Consider the following 22,210-nt stretch of genomic DNA (forward strand, 5'->3'; position numbering starts at 1 on the left):
ATCCATGTTGTTAAATGTTTGTTTTCATGGTTAAAGAATCTAAAAATAGAGATAAAATAAATGTAGGACATTAGTTGTTGTAACCATGGCGATGTGGTGAGATACCCTAAACTCTAAGAAATACGGATATAAATCTCTGTTCACGACATCGATCACTTCACGTCATCCTGTTGCGTCACATGACCAGGAAACCATGGCAACACTTCCTGCTTGAAAGAGCAGCCGACACTGAGCAGGTCCTGATCCGGATCCAGCTGTGATCATCAGCGCCTCTTCATTTGGACCAGATTCCTCCGGGGGGGGGGGGGGGGGGGGATATGTAAAAGACAATTTAGGGTAAATTGACATTTAATTTTCATCATTAAAACGAGTTTCTATTTTAAGAGTTTTAATAGGATGCTGCTCTCAAGGCACTCGCCTGCCTGCCTGCTGCCTTAGTGCCCTTGAGCCGGGGCAGGGGAGAAATGTACCGGTAGTTGGAGCAACAAGCAAACGCTGCAGAGCCGAGTCAGTGAGCGGCGGGGCGCAGCTCGGGGGCTAATTGGGTTCCAAATTGTGTCTTTGGGCGCTCGACGGGGGATGGGAATGGGAATGGGGATGGGAATGGGGATGGGGATGGGAATGGGGATGGGAATGGGGATGGGAATGGGGATGGGGATGGGAATGGGAATGGGGATGGGGATGGGAATGGGAATGGGAATGGGGATGGGGATGGGAATGGGGATGGGAATGGGAATGGGAATGGGAATGGGAATGGGGATGGGAATGGGAATGGGAATGGGGATGGGGATGGCATCGCTCTGAGATCCCCGCTGAAGCGCCGAGGACCAGGACGCTGCAGGTTTGTAGGTCAGGCTGCAGCGGATGTCGTCGGGCAGACTCCAGATCGGACGCGGTCGGATGCTAGATCTGGACTTCCTTGTCGTCGGGCAGATGCTTCTTTCGGAGCCCCGTCGACGGTTCGCTGAGCTTGAATCCGGGCTGGGTTAGCGGCGCTGGGTGGACCCGCACCGGTTGTCTGACCCGGTTTCCGGTGAGCGATGATCGTGAACGCAAAGGCCGCGACCATCCTGGAACAACCTGACCCGGCTTTCAGTCCAGTTTGTCCCTCCATCCTCATTGTAGGTCACTCCATCGTCCCTCCTCCGGTTCGGAAGGAGCTTCGGGGGATGTTTTGCCCTATTAAAAATAATTATCTTATCTCCCTAATTCCCAATTATTATGCACCGGCTTATTTAAGAAAAGGGATTAGATTCTCTCTCTCTCTCTCTCTCTCTCTCTCTCTCTCTCTCCCGGCAGCACCAGCCATCAGAGGGGGGGGGGGGGGGTCCCGTGCTCGGATGAATCCAGGGAGGTGGTGAGGCTGTCATGTCAGCCGTCTCCTCTGGGGCCGCCTCTCAGTGCTCGCCGCTTCCTGTCTCAGGTAGAAGCCTCCGCCGAGGCGTCAGGCTGCTCCGTCTCCCGTCCTCATCCCGTCGCCCCGGAGGCAGCAGCGCCGCTCTGACCGCGCCGCCATGGAGAAGGTAGGACGGCGCCTCCGCCTCCGCTCCGGGCTGCTGCTGATCGGGCGAGCCGGCGGCGGCATTATTCATTATTCACCCCCCCTTAAAGCGGCAGGGGGCGTCATCGCGGAGCGTCAGGAGACGTCTGAGAACTTCCAGTCTGTTCGGATGTATCGGGAGGAGAATCAGCGGAACTCTAAACTCAGTGCGTGTGTGTGTGTGCGTGCGTGCGTGCGTGCGTGTGCGTGTGTCTCCTTCAGAGCTGCTCCGAGTGTTCGGAGCCGACGCTTGCACAGAGCTTGTGCACGCTCTGCAACAAGTGGTTGTGCTACCAGTGCACGGATGTGCATCAGCATCAGAGCCCCCCCGCCGCCCAGCGCCCCGACCTGCACCAGAGGGCCGCCCCCGCCGCCGCCCAGCGTCCCGACCTGCACCAGAGGGCCCCCGCCGCCCAGCGCCCCGACCTGCACCAGAGGGCCCCCGCCGCGCAGCATCCTGACCTGCACCAGAGGGCCCGCGGCCCCGGACGAGGCAAAAACACCTGCATGCCAGGACAGTCTGAATCCGTTTCCACGGCAGCGTGACGGCGTGTCTCCACCTCCTCTGTTTTCCCGCTCTCCTGTTTGTCGGTTAATCGCGGTGATGAATGATGCGTGGCGGCGGCGGCTGATGAGTGATCCCTGCGTGTGTTTCATTCCTCCCGTGTTTAGTGCGCGGCCCACATTCTGAAGCGCTCGTCTGACTTCAGCGTGCTGCTATTGAAAGACGCGGGCTCGGCGTGGTGCGACGCACAGAGCAGGACGTGGTCAGACGGGGCCGATGCTCGCCGCCTGCAGGCCCGCGTTTGTCAGCCTCGTTTGAAGTTCTTTTCAAGCGCAGGAGAGATTTTTGGAATGTCTTGTTTCTCGCATCAGAAGGTTTGCTGGATCGAACACGACGCGTTCTGTTCCACATAGTCGTTTCTTTATATTGCATGTCCCAGTTTTGATTCCCAGACCTGACCTATATTTTACAAATATAGAGCTTAAATGTAAAAATGTGATCGATGGATAGAATCTTTTCGTCTCCACGGCGGCAGCGGGGGCTGAGAGGGGGGGCAATAAATCCCTTAAAACGTGGTGGTGGAATGCAGCTACGCTTTGGCCGTAGCTGCATTCAAACTTTATTTAAAAAGGACACATTTTCTCCTGGGACTGTCTTTTCTTTTTCTATGCATTGTGATGTGAGAATGAAAGCAGGCGTTTTAATCCACACGTGAAAGAAGCAGACTGAAATGTTCTCCCTGCCCTCCAGACGGCCCTCTCTCTCTCTCTCTCTCTCTCTCTCTCTGTGGATGTGGGCTGCTTGCCGATGGTTGCTAACGCTCCGCGCCCTCTCCCCTGTCTCCCTCTCGCCTCCCTCGCACTCCCACCGTCTGTCTTCTAGGCCCGGGGTCGGATCCTTGCTCCCTCCTCATGTGCCATTCTCACAGACAGGAGCCCTTGGAGCTGTTTTGTGAGTCATGTGACCTTCTGTGCTGCAGCAGCTGTCAGCTGTCCTCCCACAAAAACCACAGGTCGGTCCACACACACACACACACACACACACACACACACACACGCACACACACACACACAGACAGCTAACAAGAAGGCTAACTCACTTTGTCACTTTTATCTCGTGCATCTGCTTACTCCCTCCTCCGCCTCATCCCGGAGAGGTTTTTGTCCAGGCGCTGCCTCTGAGGTCAACTGCATGATATCTTGTCCCAAGGGCGGGAGCGGGAGGGGGCGGGAGGGGGGGGGGGCATTTTTCATGCCCTGAGAATAAACGAGTGAACTTTCTGTCTGGCGGACGCTTGTGAGCTCTCGTGTGTTTAGGGTGGTGCAGATCAGCAAAGCCCTGCAGGATCAGCGGTGGCTGTTCGACAGCCTGACGGCGCAGGTGGAGGAGAAGCGGTCTGCAGTGGAAAGCAGCGCGAAACAAACAGAGGACAGGTACGTTTGGGCTCGCCACGGCAGCTCCAGGTCTCTGCAGCGTCAGCCAAGCGTCGGTCTCCGTCCTTTATCTGCTCCTCTGTGCCTGGCAGGCTCCGCGGAGTGAAGATCGCTCACAGGAAGGCGGAGAACCAGATTAAAATGGCAAAGATGATTATGATGAACGAGCTCAACAAACGAGCCAACCTATTAATAGAGCAACTGCAGGTAATTCGGTTTTCTTTCTTTTTTTTTTTGCCTTCAGCCGATCGTCTCAGAATCTAATCTGTCTTTAAAGCAAACTGAGATCACACCCGTAATCTGTCAAAGGACAAAAAGTGCGGCTGTTTTTATTGGCAGAAGATCTCAGAGGACGTCCAGCAGGGCCTGGAGGACCAGCTGCGGGGGGCGATAGAGATATGTGGCCAGCTGGACCACATCCAGGAGGTCATCACCTGGGCTACGACCCACCACTCCGGGGACCCGGTGCTCTTCAGCAGGGCTCTGGTACGCAGACATCCTCTCATTCTGACACACCGTCCCTATAAATGAGGTCAAAGTTCATTTACTCGTCTGCCCCAGGAACCAGAACAACAAGCAATAAGAGAGGAATTCCACTCGGTACCCGTCCTCTTTAACAGTGACAGGAAGTACAATGCAGCTTGTCAAAATAAAACGCGTGTTATATTTCAACCCCATTCAATCTGATATCTTTAGATTATTGCAGCATGAATTGCATGAACAGTTTTATTCTTTAACGTCCTGTACACGCGCTTACAAAGGTGTATGGGGATTTCTAAAAACGACACAATAACTTCCTTTATTCATATTAAATATTACAAAAGTATACAACAAATGAATATTTAAATATATCCAGAATGCTTTACGAGGACGTTTTGTCCTGCATCCAGCAGACGAAGCCCATCAGGCTGGTCTGCTTTGATCATCATCAAAGTGTTTTTTTTCCCGTGATGATGAAACATTTAGCGATGAATGTTTGTGTTCTTGGCGGTCGATTCTGAAGCCATGGCTTCAAAGAACGCCGTCGCTCATCGTCCTTTCAGCGTCGCCTGCAGCTGCCTTCCCTTTTTAAAACGACACGTGAAATCAGCTCTTGTAAAATGCGTCCTGTATTTTGTTATATATAGAATATACTCCTCTGTCAGATCTCCCTCCAGATGCAGCAGCTGCTGGAGCCGGCGCTCCGCCCCGACTCCTGGAGTCCCATCAAGATCAGATTCAACTGGGATGCCAGTTACTGGACGAAGCAGATCTCCACTTTAGGTAGAATTCCTGCTGTGGGACACGATCCTAATATGGATAATGGCATTGAAACATTTCTCCCTCTGCAGGCCAGTTAACCGTTGAAGGGGGGAACTGTCCTTATCCTCAGGGCGTGGCCTGCTCCAGCATCCTCAGGCCTCAGCCAATCACCTGCCTGGCTCTGCCTTCCGCGTGCCACCGGGCTCGAGAGCCCGGCTGTGGTTTCCAGGCCTCCTGCTGCGAGCCCCAGATGTGCTGCCTCCACGGCATCGATCCGCCGAGCCTGGATAAAAGCCGGCTGGGAGCCACCTTCTGTAGCTCCAGGTGTAACTCCAGCTGCGTCCGTCCCGCCTCCCTGCACCAGAACCAGCAGCTCCAGAGGTGCTGGGACCCAAGTGGCTCATCGCAGTGCCTCCCCTCTTCATCGCCCGTCCCCGTCGTTGGACACATTCAGCTGGCTCGCAGTCAAGGGTCGACATCCCAGGCGCAAGCAGCTCCGCCCCATCCCGAAATGAAATCTTTTCTCGATCATGATCAGAGGGAAGTTCTTCCGGACAGCCGGGCCCAGCCAGACACAGACCACAGCAGGCCGGCCCGGTGTCAGGGGAAGCCGTCGGCCGCCGCAGCTCCGCAGCAGGAGCTCAGCCTGGATCGGGACGTGATGACCGGAGAGATCTGGGACGACGGATGCAGAGAGGAAGAGGTCAGAGGGCAAACTGGAAGCAGAGAACCGCTGGGTGAGGAGCAGCAGGGCGGTCCGGTTCTACCTGCAGCGGAACAGCAGAGGAACAGCCCGGAGCCGACGCCCGGGTCGCAGGGAGACGGCAGGGTGAGAGCGCTCATTTAAATAATTAAACTGCCCAAAAAACGGTTTTAGAATCGATCAATCTGGAAACTCTGCGAAGTTTCAACGTCCTCCAACAAGTTCCACGACAGGAGAACCCTCACGGAGCGTTTCAAAGGCCTCTAAAACGAAGAGCTTAAACATCAGAGAAAAAGGCAAAAGTGCTGCTCTAGAGAGAAATTAGGAAACTATTATTAACGGAACGAGGACTCGGCTCGAATCCATATCAGACGGAAACGTTCCACCTTCAACGGCTCGCCCAGACACAGATGGTGCCACAGAAGAGCTGTCCTGCTTTAATGAAGACAGGACGGGGGGGGGGGGGGTTGATTTCAGTTCTGCTCTCCAGCCCTCCGTCTTCACAGAGGGAAGGATTATCCTCTATTTTTCCAGGTTCTGAATTTATCAGGACTGTGTGTGTGTGTGCGTGTGTGTGTGTGTGTGTGTGTGTGTGTGTGTGTGTGCGTGTGTGTGTGTGCGTGTGTGTGTGCGTGACACAGCTAGAAACGTTGCTCGCTTCCGTGTGTCTGACAGAGACCCGCGTCCCTGGAGACGTCGCAGACGGACCTCCGGCGTGACTCGGCAGAGCAGAAGAGCAGGCTGAGCCCTGGATTAGTCTGCACGGGGAGGGACAGGCGATCCCAGAGCATCCCGACAGACCTGGCGGCCCCGCCCGCCGCCGCCTCCTCCGATAGGCCCGCAGGGCGCCCTCAGAGCACGGAGGCCGGAGCGGCAAACAAGGTAATAACCAGGTTTATCAGCAGCCCTGATGTCACGCTGTGATGTCACGCTGTGATGTCACCCTGCGATGTCACGCTGCGATGTCACGCTGCGATGTCACCCTGTGATGTCACGCTGCGATGTCACGCTGCGATGTCACCCTGTGATGTCACGCTGCGATGTCACGCTGTGATGTCACGCTGCGATGTCACCCTGCGATGTCACCCTGTGATGTCACGCTGTGATGTCACGCTGCGATGTCACCCTGCGATGTCACCCTGTGATGTCACGCTGCGATGTCACCCTGCGATGTCACCCTGCGATGTCACGCTGCGATGTCACGCTGCGATGTCACCCTGGGATGTCACGCTGCGATGTCACCCTGTGATGTCACTGGGGTCAGCGTAGGATGAGAATAAAAGTCTTTGTCACCTGCTCCTCATTTCTTCTTGAGGCTAGTGCCTCCAAGCTACGTTAGCTAGTTCACCTGCACGTCCCACCGGTCTGCTGTCAGTCGAGTTGCATTGTGGGTATCCTGTATTGAGCAGGACGAAGGACGAGTGGAAGCTGAGTCGTTGTTTAAATAAGAAGAGCGTCAAGTTATCCGTGTCGTTTCTCGTTCTCAGTGTGCTCGTCCGGATCCCAGGCAGAGGCGGGCCTCCGACGGAGTCCTTTGTGTCGCCACGGAAACCTCATCCTATTCGTCTTCCAGGGACCATCGACCTCCTCTATCGTCCTACAAGACGGAGCCAGGTGCTGGAAAACAAGTGCTTATATTACGCGTATAGTCACACAAACAAAACGCATCATTTGTGCTTGTTGCCGCTTCTTTAGACCATTTGTTTACTTATGCAAATGAAGAGATTGGCCGTAACGCCGAGGAGGGATGCAGCGTGTCCAGAGATGGCCGCAGCAGGTTTGTTGGAAGCGTCAAGGTGAGCCGCGGCGCGTGAGCCAATCACAGGAGCGAGATCCGTGTCGTTTCGTTGTCAGCGATGCAGACGTCCGCGAGGACTCGGCGAGGGTTCCGGTGGTTTGCTTGCAGCGTCTCAAAATACTCGTGTCTCAAGTCCCCCCGCATGGACGACGGCAGAACCAGCCTTCACCCGCCAGCGGGGATGGAACCCCCCCACAACGGAGAACCGCCCACCATGCAACGCCTGAAGTATGAGAACATACACGGGGCGCCTTTTATGATTCTGTCTGGGTCTAATTCCTCTTTCAATGAAATATTGAATGAATTCAATATTTATTCTTATTTCGTTTACTGTTTACTGTAAAAAGTATCACACGATACAACCAGTGGAGGAAACAGCCGCAGTTCTTTACTCAGCTTTCGCAGTGCTTAGCTCAGACAGTAGGGGGCGCTGCCGTCACCGCTTCTGATATTTCCATTAGTTAAAGACTAAAATGCCTGAAAATTAAGTCTTTTTCTTGCCAAAATATATGTGACTCTGTCCGTTTGACTGTACTACAGTACTACTGCAGTACTACTATATATATGTGCTGCTGAAATGAAAGTTTTTTAGCTTTTACGGCCCACGATGTTTAATGCAGCCTAACATGTCCTGTGTGCTGTAAACGTAGGAGATAGTTGGTGGAGGGTGTGCAGCCGTGACGCCCCCCCACCCACTCCCGCTACCATCATGCACCGAGAGCGTGAAGCGTCGTCCGTCCAGCACCCCCCCCACCGCCAGTGGTTTCAGCCATCGGGGGGAAACCAGCTCTCCCCTAGCCACGCCTCCATTTAGTGGCCCTAAGTACGCGCCGGGGAATTCCTCCGCGCTGGACTCAGACTCTGATCCCAGATCAGCCGTAGAAGAAGATGCGGGCGCTTCTTGGGCGTCGTCATCCGAGCCCGAACTTGAATGTTCGGCGGCGGGGAACTCGATGGCCGCATTAGAGCTGGGACTCGATGCTGACGCTGACGCAGCGAGGGATTCGGAGGAGAGCCTGGAACATGAGGATCCCGGATCAGATGCAGGCGCGGAATCAGAGGACGCCCAAGGTCTGGATGCTGATGCTGGGACGGAGTCAGACACCCGGCAGGACTCTAACCCGGGCTTTCAGGCGGAGACGGATCCTGACATCGTATCTGATCAGCATCCGGACTCCCGGGACTCTGTGGAGTCTGAGCTCGGCGTAGAATCTGAACAGGATCCGGCCTCCGATGACCTGCGACCCCTTCGCTCCGACCTGGAAGAGGAGCCCCACGTCGGTCCGGGTGAGAGGACTCAAAGGTGCACAGAGGTCCAGTCTGACCAGAGCGAGGACTTCTGTGCCGTGTGCCTGATTGGAGGGGACCTGCTGTGCTGCGACCGCTGTCCCAAAGTCTTCCATCTGTCCTGCCACATCCCGTCTCTGCTGAGCTTCCCCTCGTAAGCGCCGCACCGCAGCCCGACGTGCGAGCGCTCCTTTACCTGACGCGGGTCCTGATGCTGCTTCTCATCCTGTCCAGAGGCGACTGGCTCTGCGGCCTCTGCAGGGACGTCCTGCAGCCGGAGGTCGAGTACGACTGCGAGAACGAGAGGCGATCCGGAGAACGCGGAGCGCCACGCGGGCTGCCGGATTGTGACCAAAGAGTGGGTCGTTTTACGATAACGTCGGCGCCGCCTCCTTCTGCGTCTCTAACGGGTGTCTTTCATGTCTGGTTGTTTGCAGAAATGCGAGCGGCTGACTCTCCTGATCCTCAGTAACGTCCTCAGCGCTCCCTTTCAGGAGCCCGTCAGCCCGCTGGTGAGTCATCGCCCGTCTCTCATAGGACGCCGTGCCGCTGCAGAGAGTCTTGAACGCGACTCCTCCTTCACGCAGGCTCGTCATTACTACCAGATAATTAAGAGGCCCGTGGATCTGTCCATGATCAGGGCCAACCTCAGCAGGAGGAACGTCCGGCGCTACGAGTCACCCGAACAGTTCGTATCCGACGTCTTTCTAATGTTCTGCAACTGTGCGAAGTTCAATTATGTAAGTTCAGACCCTCCAAGCGTGTCTGTCAAATTCTTTAAGCTGTGTTCTTAGTGAACGTTAATTCATCCTCGCCTGCCGTCTGGTCCGTAGAGTAATATCTGTCTCCGCCCCGCTCCAGCCCGATTCCGAGGTGGCTCAAGCCGGCCGCAGTCTCGAGGCTTTCTTCGTTTCCAAGCTGCGAGAAGTTTTCCCGGACAGAGTTTTCCCTGCAGTCGAGGCGGACTCTGACAGCGATGAGTACGACCAGGCCGGGTTCCCCTGGCCGGATGGGAAGGAGCAAAGCGACAGGAAGAGGAAGAGGAGAAACTCCCTCAAGTTCAGGAGGCATCACGTCTAATCAGACGTGACGGGAGAGCAGCAATAACATCAGTGTTCTCATCGGATGGCAGCGGAAAGATGCTGACAGAATACTTTAAATATGTTGTAATCCATAAAGTATCTGAAGGGAAGATGCAAATGAAACCAATCATTGTGTTTATAGTATTTGAGTCATTATTCTGCTGCTGTATTTACATCACATACCCGGTCTTACATGTCGTACAAAGACGACTGTCCTTAAATATGATACTGACTTTGCATCTTTATCAAGTTACTTTTTTAGGGAACATTTATCTTATTCATAAAGATATTTATACATATGTTACTCCAAACAGCATTATTTCACTATACTTTTAATTTCCCAAGCAATGATAAGTTTGAATATCGACATAGAAATGAGTCTTGATAGGTTTTTAAGTTTTTGTAAACATATTTATTTAAATTTCAATATGTTTTTGATGGGAGTAACTTTACTTTAACAAAGTACACGGTTCCTGCTGAACTATTGTTTTGGCTAAATATCATTGAAATGTCTCAGGCGGATCGATATTATTCATTACAGTTGATTTAAAAATGTCTTACTATTTGTGGAGCCACTCTGAGAGGAAAGCTCTTATTTTGAAATCCCAGCTATTGTACAGCACTTCCTGTTTGTATTCTTTACCTGTTTCCTGTAATTTAAGATGCCATTTAGAGAAATAACTGCACTGCCAAGAGTAGTAAAAGGATGTGTGTATGTCTATAGATTGTATATTTCCTGCTTGGGTTTATTTGCTGTAAATGTTTAATATACTCGTATTATCATGAATAAAATGCATTCAAGAAATGAGGCCAGTAAGTTTTAAACTATTACAGACATGTTGTGAACATTTTATGTAATATTAAAGAAAAGTAAAACATTTTAATCGTGTCGCCTACATCAGTAAGTCAAAGGTCACTGCTCTGTGACCTTTCAGTCAGAAGACTTGAAGTAAAACATATAACAGGATATTAATGAGACTCCTTCGACCTTTGGTGAACAAAGGAAAGGGCAGACATAAAAGTACGGCGAGAAAAACACAAAGCCGGACCGGCGAGGGAGAAAGGGACGCAGAAGTTATGCTGATTTCTCCGTTTAGAGCTCTTTGGCAAGCTTTTTATGATCCTGTAATAATATTTTTTACCGCTGACAATTTGATTCTTTTTCTTGGTTGGATTATACCAAATCTATTTAACAAATTCATATTCAATTCAATTCAGTTTCAATTCAGTTTTATTTATATAGCGCCAGATCACAACATAAACAAATGGAACAGGAAAGAGTCGTTAACCAGGTCATCTAACAGAGAAACAACAAAAACAAACAAACAAGCAAGAAAACAGGGAAATGCAGCGGTAAAAGGCGAGGGAATAAATGTTAGGAACTTTACAGGAAGAGGCTAATGGAAAAATGTCCCTTCAAAATAAAAAAGGAAACAGTGAAACAAAATAAAAGCAGCAAGGCTTTTCTGGAGCATTTTTTTTGACAAACCATTATTAAAGCCTCTGAACGAAATATAAACTGTAAATGTCAAACGTAATATAATGCTATAATTAAATTATATAATATTATCTATGCGGCCTTCAACAGCTCAACGCTATGCTGTAAGCTTTTGTTGCCGTCATATAACTACACTAATTAAACCAGTAATGATTGAATATGGGGAAGAGGATATTTTATATCCCGCTATCTTGGGAATTTCATTGTGTTTCTGTTATTCTAGAGCTAATTAAGTCCAGCTGAGTCAACGAAACCTCATTTTAAATCTTTTATAGGGTTTGCACATTTTAATATCGCTCAATGTTTCTTTTTTTTTTTTTTTTTTTACAGACTGGATAATTGTAATAGAATTAAAATGGGCAGAAGGGTATACTATTCTAATCCTTTTCTCTTCTTGACTAATTTAATGAGCTAATTGTCCCCCAACGATGCACCGGAGGAAATGCAGCATCAGTGCAAGCGTTGGGCATTTTTATTTACTGTGTGCTTCCCCACTTTTAATTGTATTTAGGTTTATCCTATGTGGATCTGATTATCAATGTGTTGTCAAATTACGTGAATGCACAAGTAATCCCTTTAATTCACAATATTTTCAATACATATTTTCTATGATTCCCATTTGACTGATAACTGCGTTATCTCAGGTCATTATTACATTATTTTTAGTATTAGAAATCTGCACCTGAAAAAGGTACATCAAACGTCTATTTTTCTCCACTAGATGGAGACAAGGACCAAATAAAAAAACATCAACACACCACAGCGAACGGCGCTGCTACTTTTGTTCCTTTTGGCTCGCCGTAGACACTGAAATAACTTTATGCGTGAAGGCCGGCCTGCCGGATTAACATGGTTTGTCCGTGGAGGTAAGAAACGGTTGTTGCGTTTCCACAGCAGCTGCCTCGTTGTACAGAATGTACATTTATAAGTCTGCGTTTTTTTCGTTTTTGTTTTTTTTACGCTTTACATTCAAAGCATGTTTCGTTGCCATGACAACGGGTGCTACGGTGAATGCTGCTTTGTAGATAAGCTAACTTTAGCCCAAACATATGTCCGCCTTGTCGCCCTCCGGTGTGAATTTATAAAATAGATGAATTGAGTCGTTTTGGTGTGAAGTTCATGTTTCAGTTTGGTGACCGACAAAGCAGATAATAATCATTTATTGTGTTGTTAGCCATTGTTAGAAGTTCACACGCCCCCTCAAGATTATTACAGCCATAATTCATGTAAGAATATAAACACATTAAATTATCTCACTGTCAATCTGGAGATAGCATATATCTACTATATCTGTTGGATAATTATTGACATACATAAATTGACAACATATTTGATTTATCAGCAATAAAATCACACAAGAACAGTCTTAACAGAGTTATGCAAGCATAGAATTACGATTGTATTATATCATCAATTTATATTTCAGTTACATCACCTAAACTACCTATTCATTACCCTCGCCGAAGGGGAGGCGAGGGTATTGCAATTGGGTCTGTCTGTCTGTTTGTCTGTTTGTCTGTCCGCGCTCATAACTCAAACACTAGTAACCCAATCGACTGAAATGTTTACACAAGCAAGGTTCTGTCCGTGGCTCGGTCCTCCCCGAGAATGGCGTTGATCCGGATCTGGATCCAGATTCTAGAATGTTTTAAAGGATTCTTTAACATTGCGAGATGGGGCACTTGGAGGCGAGGGTCTGCGATCTCTGATTGATCAGCTTGTTGTAGTTTGGGTTAATCGATATATTCATATTGTGGCTAGCCGAGTTCTCTCCGGGTTGCCATTGAAGCACATTTGATTTCTTCTTGTTTCTGCTGCGGCCTACATTTTCCCGAGATGTCTACCGTTTCAGCTTCCCAACGCTGAGCACAGCAAGGGCAGAGATTAGCCTTAACCAGGATTAAACCAATGAGAAAATTTGAATTTGTTGGCCCTTATCTTCCAGCAACACGTGGAGTGCTCTGAGCAAAAGACAGAATTGGATCTTTTGCTTCTTCTCTGGTGAAACATGCTTTCTTGCCAGTAGACACTTATCAAACATGACCACCGGAGACTGAAGGAACTCTTGCGAGGGTCTGTGAGTGATTTGTGTCCAGGGACACAACATCCTCAGCCTGTTTGTGTGTGAACGTAATGCAAAGTGTCCTTTTTGTCAGCCGTTTTCTGTCCGCCGGCTCTCAGCTATAGTAGCTTTTTCTGCTGTGTGCGTTAATGGCTGAATGTCGATGTGTTCTTGCTAGATTGCATTTGCACCCGCAAGCTTTGATAATCTCTCTGCATAATATTAGGATTCACCTCATAACTTGTTAAAGTCGCTGGGCTCTGTATTTGCATTCTAAACATGCAATTTCTTGCCTCATCAGGTAATGTAATTCCACGCTTCATTAGCGCTGTGAAGTTTATCATTTGTCATCAAAGCCAAGCTGTCAATAAATGATTAAGTTTCACATGAGGAAAATGTAATATTTGGTCAGGAGCAAAAGTAATAGCAATTTATATTTTAATTGCAGTTAGTGAGATTTTAGTTGCGTTTGATTTTCAGTTGACGTTTTAGTGCTTCTTGTGATCAGGAAGATGCTTAAGCCCAATTTATTCCAGTTACGGCATTAAAGAAAGAAACCTGAGCAACAACTGTGATGTTTTCTATCTTATCATTCTGGCTGAGGGATATTATTTGAGTCCTGAGATGTCACTCATTGGACTTGTTGGCCTCGTAGCGCGGCAGCGGCAGGCTTATCGACGTGAACGGCGGGAGGCGTATAGACGCGGCAGTTAATGAAAGACGAGCAGATTTGAGGCAAGAAAAGTTACACGGGATCGAACGCGGCCTTTGTCCCAGAAGTCTTTGTTCCAAAGCGACATTGATTTTGTGTACTCGGTTCTCAGACGGCGTCCGTCAATAGACGCCGTACGTATAGATATTCACTCAGTTGTGTCAAAGAATAGACATCGCCGTTTGACAGCGTGATGGAGCGACCGGGCGAGTACGGGCTTGCTCGCCATGAGCCGGCGCCTCTAACTACTTCCTGCTGGCACTGGAGACGAGACTTGGTTTAAAAGGTGGACCGCGGGCCCGTGTGTCCTCGGCGTCTGGGCGTGTCCCAGTGGTGTTTGTCGTCTCTCAGTTTGGCGCTGTTCAACCGTCATATCTGTTAATCCTGGAGTCCATCCTACGCACGTTTGACTTTAGCCGTAATGGAAGGCGTTTTAGGTGCGTAGTCGCCACAGGGTCACGGTTCTTACCCACCTCTACAGAAAGGTTTAAGTCTCGATTGCATTTCCAGCTTTTTGGACAAGCAGCAAAAACAAACTGGCCACGTTTGTAACCTGCAAGTCAGGAAAGCTTCACTTTGCCGCCGCGTTAGAGATTCTTGAGTGCTGCTTGTGTCAAATCCATCAGGCGGCAGCAGGAAGCAACATGCTTGTTATTGTCGCCCAATGGGACTTCTTGTCTTTTGTTTTGGAGGTGGTGCTTGAAATGTCTGTGAACCTGACTGCAGATGCGGTGAAGATTTGCATTGATCAGGCTTCAAATGGAATGATTGGGAGCGCTCGTATAAGCCCACAGCGCATGTATCTAAAGCGCCAAGTCCAGACCGGACTGCCCAAAAACGCACCGGACTCACCCGATCCGGTCGCTTCCTGTACCCGCTGATGAACTCATCACATCCCGCCGTCGCCCACAAATGAGTTATGATTGAGTTGATTGGAATTTGCCGAGGCTGTCGCAATCGTTTTGATTGGGAAATAGATTGGAGGTAATGGGAGAGACAGGCTTGTTATGAGAGCGCTGTCAGACGGAGGAGGTTAAAGACACCTCCCCCTTATTAATAATTCATCTCTGTGCATGTGGAACCGCTTTATTGCTCCCCGTCGTCACTTAACAACTGCTTTACAATTCATTTGTTTTTTATTGTTGGATAAATCTGGATTAAAGTCAGCATGGATCCGGATGGAGGCAAAGCAATGAGTCAGCAGTTCTATATTCCACTTCCTGAGCGTTTGACTCGACAGAAGCTTCAAATCGATTTTGTCAATGCTGCGAGATTACAACTTCAATCGGAGGTCTTTCATTTTGGAGCAAACTTGAAAATTCCTGAAAAATACGTTATAAAATCTGATTAGAAAAAGCCGATCAAATTGTTCTTATGCTGAATTAGTGGTCTGAATTTCTTTTCTTATTGTGTTACCATGGATATTAAACGTCTGCCGCCTCCCTTCCTCTCCAGGCAGATGCTGGAGGATCAGGGATGATCAAGGTTCCCCTCCGGACCGGCAGGGATGCTCCGAAGAGGAGCGTGCCTTTAATACGCCTGGGCGATAAGGCCGACCTTGAGGTACGGAGAGCATCTAACGCCACCCTCCTGCATTGGGTTAAAAGCCCCCCCCCCCCCGACGGTGACCTCCACAGGACGCTGGAATCAAACTCCTTCACTGGGGAATTTCTCGGCTCCCTTTTCCAAATGCGGAGCAGCCAGTGCTCAGTCTTGCATGCGCGCAGATAATGATCAAGTTAATTAGACCTGAGATTGAATGAACTGCAGCAGCAACGTAATCATTTGTAACTTGATTAGAAACTATAGCCTGCACCTCCCGAGACACAGAAACTTTACCGGTTTTTTTTAGAGATCTTGAAATTAGGATGTGCTTCAGTCTCGCCGTGTCTTAATGCCTTTGTAAACTAAAATAGAATTATACCCAAGTTTAAGTGTCAGGAAATCCTCCTCTGTCTGACGGGGGGGGGGGGGACAGACGCAGATTACCAATGTTTTAACGTCTTCTTTCTTATGCCCGTAGGAAATCTATAAATTTGGCAGGAAATTGGGCCAAGGTAGCTTTGGAGTTGTTTATGAAGCCACCCACATTGAGAGACAGACGCAATGGGCCATAAAGGAGGTTTGCAGACCGGCGGTGAGTGCGTCTGGCAACCCTCTTGAAAGCCTTTTTTTTTTTTTAAAGGCATAATATGCAGGAGGTGTCTGACAAACATGCAACAGAAAGGCCTGTTAATCATTACTAGAACACTTGAAGTGTGTCTGTCGCTGCAGAGACCCTCTGCCTGTAGTTTCTGGTTGGAGGTGTGTGTGTGTGTGTGGGGGGGGGGGGGGGGAGGGGGGCTCTGTTAAAAAACACAGCAATCCGTCCTCTTGAGAGAACAGTCCGAACGGGACGAGACAATCGCAGCGTATTACGCCTTTAATGTGTCGCAATAATAAGAGAGTTTAATGACGGGAGCGAAGCAAACGGCCAGAACCGGCTGAGTCTCCATCTGCTGTGATTTGACTTTAGGCAGGAAGTTCGAAAGTCAAGATGCTGGAGCATGAAATTAACATTCTCGCACAAGTAAATCACGCTCATATAATACATCTCCAGGAGGTCTACTGTACGGCTAAGGTGAGCGCCAAACCGGGAGACGCGGGCCCTTCCTGCTGTTTCTAGGTCTCACCGAGGAAGCTTTCCTTGTTTCTAGATGACTTATCTGGTGACCGAGCTGTGTGCCGGAGGCGAACTGAAGCAGCTGCTGCGGCGGAAGAAGTTCTTTACCGAAGACGAGGCCAGGCACATCGTCCGTAGCTTAGCCGACGCCGTGGTCTACCTCCATAAAAGAAGTAACGCCATTCCACACCTTGACATGTCGATATTAATAAATAATCCCAACAACGTCCCGGAAAGCTACTTTTTGATTTTCCTTTGCAGCAGTGGTGCGTTCGCTGCGTTCGCTGCGTTCTGATTGGTCCATTTCCTCATGTATTTCATATTTCTGAATTAAGTGGAATTTCTAAAACCCTGTTCCCGGCGTTCTACCCCCCCTTGTTACCCTCGGTGACGGGATGTTCTCCCTAGAAGTGCGGCTCATTTGAAAGAGGAAAAATAAACAACTTCAGGGAGAACCCCCTCCACCCCCCAATAAACATTATAATTAAATCCACGTTTTTTATTTGGAAATGCTGTCCAATTAATGGTAAAGTCTGTGGACAGAGGTAATTTAGGACCTTGCCTGGTAATGAGGCGTCATTACATTTAGCTAATGACTGCTTAACAACGAGCTGGGGAGCCGTCCTGATTGATAGGTGTGCTTTCACATGGAAAGCCCCTCCATGCTGCTTTTTCTCACCTCCACGCACGCCGCCGATGCTAATGAGGCCGACAGCAAAGAAAAAAAATGTTTCCCATCTTTACTCAGACTAAATCTCAGACTAAGATTCCTGCAGCTTCTCCGGTCTTTTGCGTAAACTGAGGATCAGCTGTGCTTTTAGCTTTAATGCTAACAGCAACGTTCACACCTGAACACGTAACTGAACACGTATCCGTGACACACGGTGTGTCCCTTCCTGTAAACGCCGTTGCTCATTAAACACTCTGTTACAGATATTATTCACCGGGACTTGAAACTTGAGAACATTCTTGTGGAAAATCCAGACGAGGACGATAATCCCAAGATTAACATCAAGGTAAGACGGGAGGCAAACGGTGAAACCTTCATCTTCTTCTTCATCAGTCTCTATAGATCCGAGCCCAAACCACCACGCTACAAGAAACAGGGATATAGCCATGCTAGCACTCCTCCGCGGCTAGCCGCTAGGCGACTAGATGTCCCCGCAGGACGTCGACCGTGTGAGCACGGATCAACTATCTTAATCTGAGCTTCATTTTGTCCTCACGTCTCTCTCCGCTCAGCTGACAGACTTCGGATTATCGGTGCAGACACAAGGTGTTGGGATTGAGAGCATCATGACGGAGGCATGCGGGACTCTTATCTATATGGGTAGGATGCTTGTATCTCCAAAGGACGACTGCAGGATAGAGGCCTTTGGAACTATATTTAATATGTATATTTATGTAAATGTAGCTGTTGATTATTGATTGGAGCAAAGTTTCCATCACTGCATCCTGGCTTTCCTTGCATAAATCACCTTTTGTGAATCGTTGGAGATGCAACCAACGTGTTTATCCGTAGACTGAATGTAAATTCGCTTTGCCGACTGTGGATCTGGCCTGAAATCTCTTCCACATTGTTCTGTCTCCTTTGCGCTCGTTTCCGTCTCTTCCTTCACTTTTATTGTCGCATTGCTCCTTTTTATTCCTCATTACTGCGACTCTCCGCCGCCCCGTGTATCACTTCTCCTCCCGTGCTGGCGCTCATAAAACTCTGAAATGTTGCTCGGTAGCACCGCTATTGATCAGGAACAAATACGTACAGCGGCGATTTTTGAGCCCTCTAATCTTCATGTTTCAATAAAGTCAAGTCACGACATGTTTGCATTTGAATTCCAGCGCCTGAAATGGTGAGCGGTCGTGGATACAGCCAGTGGTGTGACGTTTGGAGCTTAGGAATCATCATGTATATGTTGTAAGTGGGAACCGCCTCCCCGTTTGACCCACATATATGCACATACTGTACATGCACACGTGTCTGTCCCTGCAGGCTGTGTGGGGAGACCCCGTTTGTGTCGAAAACAAAAGCAAACCTGCTAAAGGAGATCAGGAATAAAGAGTTTCAGTTCACTCAAAACATCTGGAACACAGTCAGTGATGCAGGTGACAGAGTTAATATCACTCACGGGCAGTTTTACTGTCCACACGGACCCTGGCAAGCTCACCTGAGGACTTTTCTTGCTTTTCCAACAGCAAAGCAACTCCTGGTTTGCCTCCTGAAGGTGGACCCCGCCTACCGCATCTCTGCTAATCAGCTGCTAGAAAACCCCTGGATCACAGTAAGGCGCTCACCCTCCCAGTCGCATTCATGAACTCGCCCAAAGGAGTCACACAAGCAGCTCTTATGGGGCGCTCCATCCAACAGGGTGACACTAATGTGCCTGCTGTTCCCTGCAATGTGCTGGAGATGATGCGTCGCCACCTGGAGCAGGAAGATAGTAAGACAATAGCGAAGGCTCGGCGAGAATTTATTGTGAACGTCGTGAAAGTGATAACATGTGACGAGGTGTGAAAGAAATGGAGGCTAATCAATTATGATTTATTTAAGTAGAATTCTCATTAATGTTAATCATTTTTTTAAAATCTACAATAGGGGCGCAGTCTCTGAAACGCGTCTCCCCCACCCCCGAGGACACGACGGCCCCGTACCCGGTCCCCGAGGCGGATTCACCGCAAACCGCTACTGGGTGCAGCGGGGGCCCCGCTCAGGTCAGTCTGTAGAGAACCCCCCCCCTCCCTCCATTGAATCGGCCATGAACGTATGCAATGATCTCTCATCTTTCTTTGTGTAACCATCGTATCTGGAACTAAACAGAGAGGTCGCAGCGTTCAACACGACGAGTGTACCTCCTCAAAGGCACGTCAGCCCCCCCCAACGCAGGTTTGTAGGTCCTCCTACAACTACTACTCAACTTTAAGTCATTCCTATTCAAATAGATTTCCAGTTAAAATAAGTACTCTGCATATTTTTGATTTCAAACGACAGTTTTCTTCTTTTTACTGACCGGCTCTCATCCGGCCTCACCAATAGATGGCGCTAAACTCACCTGCCGTAGGTGACGGTGAAGAAGGTGTCGCCCCGCAGCTGTTTTTAAATGAGTGCGATGGTTAATTCTGTTATGTAAGATGAGCGTGAATCTCATCCCCGCAGCCGCACGCTGGCGTGAAACCGTCCAATCAGCTGAGTGCAAAGCAGCGAAGGCCTCGGGAGAGAAGGAGGGCAGCGCAGGACGGAAAGCAGCGCCCTGCACCGGAAGGGGAGGCAACCAGAGACCATCGACCTCCAGTAAACGTAGGACTGACCCCAACAAACCATCCTCTGTCTCTAGGACCAACACCTTTTCAGTATGAAACAAATACAAGAGAGAAAAGCTGAGGTATTTGAAAAACGTCTGATTTCATTTGCTTCTGCGATTTACTAGTGATACCAATTTAACTTCTTTAAACCTTTACGGCGAAGGCCAGAGAATGAACAGTGACAGCGGTGTCAAATAAAATGTCCTCATGTGCAGGCGTGCCTTTAAAAGAACCGGCTGAGGTTCCCTCGTGCCAAAAGAAACCCGGTCTGAGGGGTTACCTGGACGGGACGCACCTGCAGGAAACGCACGCCGCCACTTGCTCGATAATTGCCAACTGAATTTATTTTCTTTCTGATAAGCAAACCCACAATGAATTACCGGTAGTCCGATTTTAGAGATAATTGAGTACAGAGAGCAGATTTGGAGATATTTTTTAAAATCTGGTGAAATCAAAATGTCCTACAAATTTGAAGCATTGGTCAGAAATGTGCAGAGCAGTCTTTAAATCACACTGTTTGTTAAAATAGCAATAAAAATGTGCCAAACGCATGGGCAGATCACTTCCTTCCACGGTAACGATTAAACCGACGTACAGGATATCCTCCGGGATGGCATTTCATCAAACCAAAGTTAGCATTGGGGATTTTCTTTGCCGCGTCCTGACCTCTCAATTCCAGAGCGTCCTCTATGCGGCGACTGCACCCACTCAAAACAGAAGGACTGTCACACAGGCTGGTTACGCTCCGTCTGAATGCAGGGGATTGGGACCGGGGGCAGCCACGGCTCTAATCTCGTTTGGGGCCCATTGAAAGCAGCAGGAGCTACTTTGAGGGCACTGCCATTCAAGCACAGGTTTTTCTGCTGTAAGGGAATAATCCCCAGCATAGATACAACTTTAAAGTAGCCAAGCATTACACGCCGAGGCTGAATTTCAAATCCACACATTTGCATCTTGAAATGAATGAGTGGCGACAATGGAGGCTCTGTGTTCAAGCAAAGGCTCTTTGTTTCAGTCGGTACGAGTGAATGTAGAGTTTTTAAACAATATGTATTTATTTCAGGGAGAAGGTATTTGTCGTTAAAATATGGAGGCAGAACGTTAACCTTTATTAAATTCTGTCCAGACAAACCTTGGGTGATGCTTCTTAAATAAATGTGATTAAATATGCAAAAACCTGCTTTGTTAGATTTATTTTAGTGAATCATGTTTGGCAGAAACTCACACGGTGAGTCTTTACTTGTAACGGATAGCAGATGGCGCTGTAGGAAGTTGGGGAATGGATTAGCAGGAGCTGGTCAGAGAGGAGCGCTGTCCCTGAAGCTCACTACCTAGATGTGTGCATGATTTGTAATTAAAATTGATTACTCTGGTTGCTGTTCAATAAAACTGTGATGTCCGTGTAACGTGTCGCGGATTCATAAATGTTTTAGTCCCGTCTTGATGCTAAGTTCTCAGTTCAGACGTGCTTCTTTTTAGGTGCTTCAGAGTATGATTTATTTTTATCTGTAGATGATGTGAAACAGAAATCAGTGGAGTTTTTTCCCTTTAGATCAGCACATCAGGGAGATCTCTCCGGCTAATTTTAGTTCCACTCGGGGAGGAGAGTTCACCATATGTTCGCCAGTGTGGCGACTAATTACAGGGAAGCAGAAAGAAAAGAGAGGCTCAAATTGATTTGTGTAAGCGGCGTGTGGCCTACAGCGAAGTGAACCCCCCCCCCCCCCCCCCCCCCCTCCCCTCCCCGTCTATGTGGGACAAACATAAAGAGACCGAAACACGTCAAGAATCTAGGGAAGAATGTCTTCGTCGCCACGGTTTCATGTACGCTGACAGACGCTGTTGAGACGCTGTCGGGTCGCGTTGCGGCGAGCCGGCGGGAGCATCACTTTTACTTTTGCTGCTTCGGTCAAAGCGGCAGAGAAAAGAGATGAAAGGCTGAATGGTGGATGGGTTAGGGGGCGTGAGTTTGGGACAAAGCGCACAGGCAAAGGAAATTAGAAAATTTGTCGGGATGGAACAAGGGATTTGCCCCTTGCCCCTCCACCAACACAAACCAACCCCCCCCCCTCCCCCCCCCTTTCCCTCCAGTAATGCTCCTGACAGATGGAAGTAAGGGTGGGCGGCTTGACGGGGCTGCAGGGATTAAAACTGCAGCCCCTCTTTTCTGGAGCCTGAGGAGTGCCACAGAGAGGCACTCTGGGCCGGAGACGTGGGGCGTGTGAAGCAGGCGCACGCAGGTTAATGTCAAAGGAGGCGAGGATGGTTCCGCTCTCCTCTGCTGCATCCACCTTTTCCCCACTGAGGAGCGTGGAGGGGGTTGCTAGGAAGAAAGGAGGGGGGGGGGGTGCATCTCAATAACCTTAATAGAGCTCCCTTTAATTAGTCG

General features: G+C 49.1%; 2 protein-coding genes across 2 annotated transcripts; both read left to right on the plus strand.

Moving 5' to 3' along the window:
• The first annotated feature begins 1,514 nt into the window (after positions 1–1,514).
• Positions 1,515–10,462, plus strand: trim66 (tripartite motif containing 66). The gene is made up of 17 exons (XM_068740858.1): positions 1,515–1,523; positions 1,709–1,944; positions 2,917–3,057; positions 3,362–3,478; positions 3,571–3,685; positions 3,818–3,964; positions 4,624–4,741; positions 4,810–5,549; positions 6,099–6,305; positions 6,911–7,037; positions 7,119–7,200; positions 7,278–7,449; positions 7,872–8,662; positions 8,743–8,866; positions 8,946–9,020; positions 9,096–9,248; positions 9,370–10,462. The coding sequence occupies exons 1-17, from the start codon at positions 1,515–1,517 to the stop codon at positions 9,586–9,588; spliced, it is 3,573 nt and encodes a 1,190-aa protein (XP_068596959.1). The 3' UTR covers positions 9,589–10,462.
• Positions 10,463–11,911: 1,449 nt separating this feature from the next.
• stk33 (serine/threonine kinase 33) lies at positions 11,912–20,344 on the plus strand. The gene is given in 15 exon segments (XM_068739986.1): positions 11,912–11,954; positions 15,318–15,425; positions 15,886–15,999; positions 16,378–16,482; positions 16,559–16,697; positions 17,458–17,540; positions 17,767–17,854; positions 18,364–18,439; positions 18,515–18,627; positions 18,718–18,803; positions 18,890–18,962; positions 19,118–19,233; positions 19,340–19,405; positions 19,676–19,733; positions 19,736–20,344. Coding segments are annotated over 14 exon segments (1,344 nt in total). The 5' UTR covers positions 11,912–11,954; positions 15,318–15,338; the 3' UTR covers positions 19,876–20,344.
• Positions 20,345–22,210: the final 1,866 nt, after the last annotated feature.

The sequence above is a fragment of the Brachionichthys hirsutus genome, chromosome 1, assembly GCF_040956055.1.
Source record: "Brachionichthys hirsutus isolate HB-005 chromosome 1, CSIRO-AGI_Bhir_v1, whole genome shotgun sequence".
NCBI lineage: Eukaryota > Metazoa > Chordata > Actinopteri > Lophiiformes > Brachionichthyidae > Brachionichthys > Brachionichthys hirsutus.

Excerpts from the sequence above, each read along its gene's own strand:
- trim66 (XM_068740858.1), top strand. Across the intron at positions 8,867-8,945 it reads TGCCGGATTGTGACCAAAGA|AAATGCGAGCGGCTGACTCT; the intron begins GTGGGTCGTTTT and ends GGTTGTTTGCAG. Across the intron at positions 9,249-9,369 it reads ACTGTGCGAAGTTCAATTAT|CCCGATTCCGAGGTGGCTCA; the intron begins GTAAGTTCAGAC and ends GCCCCGCTCCAG.